The 9911-nt window shown below is 41.4% G+C and overlaps 1 protein-coding gene across 1 annotated transcript; it reads right to left on the bottom strand.

Annotated features, from left to right (window-relative positions):
- Positions 1 to 3753: 3753 nt before the first annotated feature.
- Positions 3754 to 6255, bottom strand: LOC101616739 (krev interaction trapped protein 1-like). The gene is given in 3 exon segments (XM_045136725.1): positions 3754 to 4450; positions 4636 to 4788; positions 4791 to 6255. Coding segments are annotated over 3 exon segments (1587 nt in total). The 5' UTR covers positions 5734 to 6255; the 3' UTR covers positions 3754 to 3959.
- Positions 6256 to 9911: the final 3656 nt, after the last annotated feature.

Genomic DNA, 9911 nt, shown 5'->3' with positions numbered 1-9911 from the left:
AAATGAGCCAACGGGTGCAATAGTGGCACATCTGTCATGGTGGAAACCAACTGCCCTCCAATTTGACTGGAGGCCCACTCCATGGGGGGGAAACACATCCCTGATACTGAAAACTTAAAACAGGGGTATTCATGAGCCTTAGGGGTGTAACATCTGCTGATGTCTGGATAAGTGTATATACTATGCTTATCAAACTGCCCAGTAAGCACTTCTCTTAATATTTATACCCTTATATTAATGCTACTCTCACTTTGGGTAGAGAATCTTCTCTTTTCAGATATTAATGACCTTATGACTCAGAAGGTATCATAGTGCTGGAAAGAAGTGACTGGAGTACTGAGTAACACCTCGATCACACCTTCCAAGGCTCAGGGTCTAATGTGGAAAAGGTGGCGGAAAGAATGTAAGAGCCAAAGGAAGGGTAGGACTCCTTACGACATGCTCCCTCCAGACACAAAATGGCCTGCATATCCATGACCTCACTGTGCCTGACACTACCTACACAAGGCCATCATAAGAAAAGGAAAAGATGATGACATCAAAATGAAAGAGAGACTGATTGAGATGGAGAGGGGATATGATGGAGAATGGAATTTCAAAAGGGAAACTGGGTGGGGGGGAGGGTATTGCCATGGGATATTTTTTTATAATCATGGAAAATGTTAATAAAAATTGAGAAAAAGAATAGCATGTTACTGGCACAAAGCAGATATATAGATAAAGGAAACAGAATAGAAGACCCAGGCCTTGGTTCATTCAAGCAACTATAGCTACCTAATCTTTGACAAAGGAGCCAACACTTACATTGAATAAAAGACAGCATTTTCAACAAAGGGTGCTGGAGAAATTGGATATCCACATGTAGAAACATGAAACTTGACCCACTCCTCTCACCATGCACAAAATCAACTCTAAATGGGTTAAGGACCTCAATATAAGATATGGAACTCTAAAAGTGGCAGGGAGAAAAATCACACAATTCCCTCAAAAACTTGGGCAGATATCTCAATAAAGAATGCTCAGAGGAGAAAATACAAATGTCCAATACTCATTTAAAGAAGTGCCCAATATTCTTTTTTTTTTTTTTTTTTTTGTTTTTTGTTTTTTGTTTTTTGTTTTTCGGGGTAGGGTCTCACTCTGGTCCAGGCTGACCTGGAATTAACTCTGTAGTCTCAGGGTGGCCTCGAACTCACAGAGATCCTCCTACCTCTGCCTCCCAAGTGCTGGGATTAAAGGCGTGTGCCACCATGCCTGGCCCAATATTCTTAACCATCAGGGAAATGTAAATTAAAACACCCTTTGGATTCCATCTTGTGTGCCCATTCTCTCTCTCTCTCTCTCAAATAAATAAATTAAATTAAATTAATAGTTTTAAAAAAATCAAATGACAACAAATGCTAGCCAAGCTGTGGGGAAAAAGAACACTTATTTACTGCTGGTGAGAGTGCAAACTTGTACAGCCACTATGTAAATCAGTATGGAGACTCCTGAAAAAGACTAAAATGATTTACCATGTGACTTGGATATTCTACTCCTCAGTGTTTACCCTAAAGAGTCCACTCTATATTTCATAGATAGTTGCTCAACCACATTTATCACTGCTCTATTCACGATAACTGGGAATGAGAATCAACCTAGATGCCCATCGACCAATGAGTAGATAATGAAGATGTGGCACATTTACACAATGGGATTCTACTCAACAGTAAGGAAAAATGAAATTTGTAGAAAAATGGATGATCTTAAAATATTATCCTAAGTGAGGACATAGACTAAGAAAGTCAAATGAAACATGTTTCTCTCATATGTGGCTCCTAAACTGGACCATCAGAAGAATGTAAAAGGAAGTAAGCATTATGGGTACCCAACTAGATTGAGACCATGAAAAAGAGGAATCATGGAGGGAGGAGGGAAGGGGTTACCAGACAAACCAGCACAGGGAAATAAAATTGTGGTGGCGGGGGAGGGTAGGTTGTGAGGGGAACTACACAAAGCCAAAGACTGAAGCAGTCAGCACAATAGGAACTTTCCTCCTAGAAATCAGGATGCAAGATAGAACCCCAAAATGAGGGAGGTGCAGGGACCAGGGCAAAAATGCCCAGTAGAAGGTGGAGGAAGCTTAATCCTTAAACCATGGTCTCTGGTTTATAGATCCCAGGACCATATCTAGGCCAACACCCAGAGTGACCACTTTGCCAGAGGAATCCTTATGATTCCTCATAAAAATGCAGGCTTTTGCCAAGCACTGGGTTACCAGACAAAGCTAAAAGTAAGATCTCATTGTTAAAGGCACCACAGGCTATCATCCCAGAACACTGAGAGAAAATAAAAGGTCCTCACTTGGAAAACACCCATGGTGCTAAAAAGTGGGAGCTAATGGGTGACCATGGTTACCAAAAGCATGAATAAGCAGGTGATCCTGTGAGCCATGCAGTCCACCAGCCAGACAAGAACCACACACATGTGCAATAGTGACACATAGCCTTTGTGGGTAAGCAACTGCCCTCCAGTTGGACATGAGGCTTGCTCATGGAGAGACAACTCATAACTAATACTGAGAATCAAGTCAGCACCCCAAGGTCAGGACAATCACAATATCCAGACAGAAGCCTCTAGTGTTCCTGGCTCCCTGTACGAATTGACTGGGTAGCCTCAACAAAATGTCTCTCAATCTCCTAGGGATATTACCTTTAGTAATACCTCTCTCACTGTATGTTGGAGTATCTGTTTTATCTTACAGATGGCAGACAATACTAGGAAGATTTAAGATCCATCAACAAAAGAAAAGACAGCTGATACTCAATTCACAATAGCTAAGAACTGGAAACAACCCAGGTGCCCATCATTGGATGCATGGATAGTGAACATGAGGTACATTTACACAATGGAATTCTACTCAGCAGTAAGAAAACGTGATACAATGAAATTTGTAGGAAAATGGGCAACCTTGGAATAGATCATACTCAGAAAACACACAAGCAAAGAAAGACAAACACATGTTCCCTCTCATCTGTGTTTCCTAACCTGGAACAGACCTGACAGGCAACTTGAGGGACAGACAATAGAGGTGGAAGGGTTTGGGGGAAGAGTAATGGGAGGGTAGGGGGAGATACATACAAAACTTAGCCCAAGGGCTGGAGAGATGGCTTAGCAGTTAGGCTCTTGCATGAGAAGCCTAAGAACATGTTCGAGTCTCCAGGTCCCAAATAGGCAGACACACAGTGACATAAGCACACAATGTTGCACATCAGCAACAAGGGGGGGCGGGATGCATCTTGAGTTTGTTAGCAGCAGCTGAAGGCCTGGTGTGCCCATTCTCTCTCTCTCTCTCAGAAAAAAAAAAAAAAAAGAATGAATTGATACCATAGAAACCTTTCTCCTGGATAGTAGACTAAAATATATAACCCTCAACAGGTGTATGGGGGGGGGTGGGTGTTGTCTGGTAAGGAGGGCCCTGGAGAGGATGGGATGAAGCCTAATCTTAAAACATTTGGCTCTGGCCTGTAAGTCCCACCAGATATTGGTTGCTACCCACATTAACCTGTTGATCAGAGAGACCAACAATGAGGTCCCCCAAACAAGTTAGGCTTCTGTGAAAGTACTTGATTACCTGCCTGAGTTTTGTTTTTTTTAATCAAAGCTACATTTTAATTCAGTCACATTTCATTCCAAATTCTTTACCATTTCCAAAAATAACTTTTTATAACACTTGCTATTTTGTTTAATATAACACATTCTGCCAATCTATATTTTTATGGGTTTCTCTCAAAAATTAGAATAGCTTATGAGCATATCATATAAAACTAACTGGTATATTACACACCAAACAAAAGTACAGATTCTGTACAGTGTATTTAATAGCACATATATTACAAGAGACTAAAATGCCTTGTTAAGAAATCTTTCATGGAAAAACTGCATTACAAAATGTGGTGTCTTGAATAGCAGTGACTTTCCCTTTATGAATTTCTTTCAGGGGGCATCAATTGTCCATTAAGCTTCATTAGCAGCTTTACCACAAGACCAGCCTGTTTTGTGTGTACTATAAAGCTCATTTTATTTTCCATACCATGGATCTGAAAACAAGTATCAGCATTTCCCAATTACCACATAAAACAACCATACTTAAGACTGATGAGTAAAGCCTTTGTTTCCATGTTGAGGAGATGAAGTCCTTTTATATTCATGCCTACATACACAGGGATGACTTTATGATTGCTGGGGCTTGCCTTTGTAAATATTTGTCCTGTGAAAAATGCTGCTCCATATGTAGGAATTTCCCAACAGTTCTGTAAGAACATGCGTTGCAGGTGATGCATTTCTTTACTGACACCTTCACTTGTACTAAGATTCTTATATTCATGAAGTATTCGATTTGTCCAGTGAGGTGACTTACTTTTCAGTTTAGTAATAGGTACAATGGATTTTAGATTTTCTTCATTTAAAAAACCTTGAGCCAGGTGTGGTGGTGCATGCCTTTAATCCCAGCACTCGGGAGGCAGAGGTAGGAGGATCTCCAAGAGTTCGAGGCCACCCTGAGACTACATAGTGAATTCCAGGTCAGCCTGAGCCAGAGTGAGACCCTACCTCGAAAAACCAAAAAAACAAACAAACAAAACAACAACAACAAAAAACCTTGTTTGTGTTTCTTACTCTCATAATTTCCATAAACTATTTGCAACAGTAAGCTTGCCAATGTTATCAGTTTAGCATCAGGATCTATATAAAAACCTTTCAGTAAATTATATCTGGCTTCATCAAAAAGAATAAGAATAGCTAGTGGGTCTCAATCTTTTTTTCAACTTCTAAAGGAAGTCTCACATCTCTTCTTAGAAAAAGCTGTGGTGTTTCTCTTTGGGGATCCAAATTAGTCAACTCAGCAAGAATTTCTGGCCAGTCACGAACATGTTGCAAAGGTTTATGATAAGGCTTGAGCTGAAGGCTAAGATTTTCTGAACAGATCCAAATAGTGAAATATTGCTGAGTTTCTTGAGAGAGACACATTCCTTCCATTATTTGCTGCACTGTGGTATTATTTCCATGCTTCAGTTCAACAGAACGATATGATCCATCCATTCTATAAATTCAAACTTTTTCATATGGTTTAGTAATGGCTTCTTTCAATAATTTTGCTGCTTCTTCCCAGTTGTTTTGTTTGTTTTCTTCACAAATATTTAATGGGGATCTTCCTTGTTGGTCTGTTATGTGTCTGTCAATCTCTGGATGGTTGAGGAGAATCTCAACTATGTCAGCATGGCCTCCACCAGCAGCAAAGTGAAGAGGAGAGCTAAGCTGTCCGTTTAAAAGGTTTGGATTGCACTTTCCTTTCTCTAATAATATTCGAGTGGCCTCAACTTTGCCATACCAGCATGCATAATGAATGGGCGCCCAGTGGTCACTATCTAGTTGGTTGACTGAAAATTTCTCATTAAGAAGACGACTTAATAATTCTGAATCTCCTTTGCAGGCACTTCGGTGGAGAGGAAAGTCATCTACCCACTGTCCTTCTTTGTCTTCCATGACAGTGCTCATGCTTCTCTGCCATTTTTCCCGTTTGGGGATTTGGATGTTTGAGTAGTCAGGAGCTCCTAGACCAAAGTATGGATTTATTACCACTTTATCTACCCGATTTGTATACTGAAGATCTGATCCAAACAGTGGGTTGTAAATACAGGTATCTGCTTTCTCTAGGGCTAACATTTTACTCTTTATTTCTAATGCACTGTAGGCCATATGTAGTGAATTTTCTGTCTGACCTGATTCTGTAGCATATGCAGGGTTTATGACATTCGTTTTTATCCACTCAAGTGCAGAAGGTCAGAATAAAGCTGGAATAAAATGAGACTGTGCATGACGTTCATCTAACCACTTACCCAAGGCTATCAACATCCTTGCTGTAAGTGTTGCAAAGTGTGTACTGGATTCACTACAGACTCTCATAATATCTTGCAAACAGTAAAAAATTGGACATCCTGGAGTATAGGTATATTTAGTATTATCTTTGACAGCTGATGGAACAATAAATAATGCTGCTTCTCTGCCTATCTTCTCTCCATCCAGAGGAAATTTCTTCATTAGGACTACTCGTTTTCCTCTGATTCCTTGGTTTGCAGGAGAAATTGGTTTGGTGGTTTCTACTACATAATCCAACATACCTTGTGTTATTTCACTGTTGCCTTGAAGTTTAGTTTCCAACAAAACTTTCTTTCTTTTTTTTTCTGTCCTTCAATAGGAACTTCATACAACAAAATTTCATAGGACTTAGCTCTGTATTCCCGAGAGTTGAGACTAGCAGAATTCTTAGGACGAATAACAGCAACATATGCGTCTTCTGGATTTCCCATTGCTGGAGATCGGAGGCGTGGAGATGCCAGCCGCCACCGCCGCTTTTCCCTTGCTGGGTGGAGTCTGGGTGTGGATGTTCTCGTTTCCCCAGCGCAGTCGCATGCCAGAGGGTGGCCGATGGCCTCTCAGACCGCCGCAGGCACCTCACGGGTGGGGGGCATCACTACCTGGGGACGAGGGGCTGTCTCAGCGCCCCCATCCCTCCTCTCCGCCTCCTCGCGCAGCGCCACTTCCTTCTCCGCCTCCTCGCGCAGCGCCACTTCCGGGCAGGCAGCCCCTAGGTCTGGCATCTCTGGAGAAGGGGCGGCTCCTGGGCACCTGCCCTTTCCCTAGTCTTGCCTCTGCAGTCACCCGACAGCCTCTCCAGAAAACAAGGGCTCCCTGCCTGAGTTTTTTTTAAAAAAAGGAGAGAACCTGTTTGCTGAAGACAACACATGCTGCTGAAAGGCCCAAGAATCCAGAAGCCCAGAAATACTATCACGCTCCAAAGGGAGCTTAAGCGGCCCCTGCATACCTCAAACTCCAGGCTTTACTCTCTGTTGGAAGTAAGAATCCCTCTTCTCATTATATCAGAGCCCGCTCCTAATATAAAACTAGGTAAAAAGGGCATGAGATAGCCCTCAAGGATGGGAAATGAGTAATGAAGTAAACCTCTTATTTGTTTTCTGTAAATAGCCTGCACCATAAGCCTTAATAGCCCACACTGTAAGCCTTAGTAGCCCACACCGTAAGCCTTAGTAGCCCGCACCGTAGGCTGTAGCAGCTTGCCTTAGACCACACTTTGCCACCCCCACCCAAGGACCCGAGCAAATGCTGACCACGGAGGTCAGAGGAAACTGATTGGTCCACCGGGGGCTTGAGCAATTTAAACTAATTGGCTTAGAAACTATGGAGTGGCACAAACTGACTGGCTCGCACCCCGCGGACTCCTGATGTTAAAAAATGATTGGTCTAATGCACAGGCTTTGTTAGAAATCCTATAAAAACTGTCCCGTTCCTGCATTCGGGGTCTGCAGTCCTCTTCCCCTGCGTGGTGTACGACTGTGGGCCCCAGCGCGCTTGGAATAAAATCCTCTTGCAGTTTGCATCAAGACCGCTTCTGGTGAGTGATTTGGGGTGTCGCCATATCTGGGCAGAGTGTGGGGTCCCCGTTTTGGGGGTCCTACATTGCCAACATAGGACACTGGAAGTCCCAGCCAGAATCCAGAAGGAAGCCATTTCCCAGATGCTTAGCCCATATAGTGCTGGAAAACACTACATGAGCTGCTGGGGGAAAGTGGCCAAATATTGTGAGCAACCAGGGAACAATGTTATTCAAAAGCAACCAGTCTGGTAAGATGTACACACCTGTCAATGGTGGTACCCTGCTTTGGTGGGTAACAACTGACTTTCTGATTGCCTAAGGAATCTACTCAGCCCAGAGCTGGAACTGGAAACCAAGTCAGAATCCTATGGAGACCAAGATTATGTTTTCCAGTGACAAGCTCCCACTGGTTTGTGGCCAAAAGAGGATTATATCCATCAAAATCTCCCCAAATCAACAATGCTTATCCCCTTTATCCTATGCTAATCTCAATGTCCATTGGAGAATCTTTTTTTCTTTTTCAGAAGGTAGCAAGAACCAAGGACAACCAAAATCTATCAAGAAGACAAGAAAAGATAGCTCACTCCTAGGTAGAAGATGAACCACTTCTCACATATCAGCTAAGGCTCAAGTGAAACTACAGAGGAATTGGCAAGATGAGCAAGAGTGTTGCTTCCGTAGCAAGCCTTGCAAACTGCAGGAGTGACTTGAGTATAGCTCCCAATGCTAACCACATATCCACACCAGAAAAATAGCAATAAACACTGTAGTAAACCCAACCGTATCATAATAGAAATATAAAGTCTGCAGAGAAGTCAACACACCTGCCAAGGCTCAGGGACTGTTGTGGAAGGTGGGGGCAGGAACATTGTAAGAGTTTCAAGGTGGGTAGAAAAAACTTGAGGCATAGGCCTCCCCTGAGACAGAGGCCTTAATTACACCACAGTGAACACCAATAACCCTACTGAAGAGGGCTCTTAGGGAAAGGGAGATGGTGTGGGGGGGGAGGGGGATATGGAGACAAACACAACTTATGTTAAAAAATTAATTAATAATAAAAGAGAATACAAGATTTCAATTTTTAAACACTGGATTTAAAATATACATTTGTATTTAGATACATGAGGGATATTTATCTGTTATTTTTTTATTCAAGAATGCCTTCATTAATATCAGAGTTAAATCACTCATAAGATCAGTTACAAAGTGTTTCTTTGGTTATCTGAAAGAATTTGTGTGGGATGATTACTAACTCTTCTTAAATTTTTGATAAAATTAACTTGTGAATCTATTTAGGTCATGACTTTTCTTTGCAAGATAGTTATTTTAACAACCAATTTCTTTTCTTAACATAAATCCATACAAGGTTGCTCTTTCTTTTTGAGTTAGTTTCATTGATTTGTGGTCTTTAGTAATTTGTTAATTTTCTCTAAATTTCTAATTTTTGTCATAAAGTCCTACTTAATAGTCTTCATTGTTCTTGATTCCTTTATGCATTGCAGCAATATCTCCAATATTATTCCTGAATTTCTTCTTCCTTTTTCTTGATGATTTTTAACTAAGGCCTTGTTAAATTTGTTCATCTTTATTATAAAACAACCTTGTTTTCAAAAAAAAAGAAAAGAAAAAAAAGGAGACAGAAAATGAACATGTGGTACATATATAAACAATGGAATTCTACTCAGTGGTAAGGAAAAATGAAATAATAAAATTTGCAAGAAAATGGATGGAGTTGTAGAAAAATCATTCTAAGTGAGGTCATGCAGGCACAGAAAGACAAATGTTACATGTTCTCTCACCTGTGGTGCCTAACTGGGATCAAGTGGAGATGAGTGCAAATGGTGGTAAGCACCAAGAATATAGTCATAAAATAGAATGAGACCAGGAGAGAGAAGAAATAAGAGGAAAAAAGAGGAAGAGTTCATTGATAGGTTAGGGGAGGGACAGAATACTGGGACTGAGGAGGGCTTGAAGGATTAGGGGTAAGGAAGGTGGGGCGGGAATTACACGAAAGTTAAGACAACATGACTCAGTTCCATAGAAACACTCCTTGTGGCTAGCATGCTACAAGATACAACTATTAATAAAGACAACATGAATCAGTTCCATAGAAGCACTCACTGTGGCTAGCATGCTACAAGATACAACTATTAATAAAGGAGGAGGAGGACAATCAATCTAGAAGGTAGAAAAAGTTTAACCTTAAATCCATGGACTCTGGCCAGTAAATCCCAGGCCCAGAATTGGGTTGTCCCCATAGTTAGCTGTTGTCCAGGAAGATCCATGAGGTCTCCAAAGTAATGTAGGTCATTGCCAAAATACTTGATTACCTTCTGGAACTAAAAGGTAAGACCCAGTTACTGAAATCACTACATGCTATAGTCACAGGACATTGGAATATCATGCTTGAGCCAAAAGGGAAACTAGCTCCCACCAGGCTAGCCCTCATAGTGCTCTGAAGCCCTCTGGGATCCCCTGGAGG

This window comes from Jaculus jaculus, chromosome 17 (assembly GCF_020740685.1).
Source record: "Jaculus jaculus isolate mJacJac1 chromosome 17, mJacJac1.mat.Y.cur, whole genome shotgun sequence".
Taxonomy (NCBI): domain Eukaryota; kingdom Metazoa; phylum Chordata; class Mammalia; order Rodentia; family Dipodidae; genus Jaculus; species Jaculus jaculus.
This window is presented reverse-complemented; position numbering and strand designations above follow the sequence as displayed.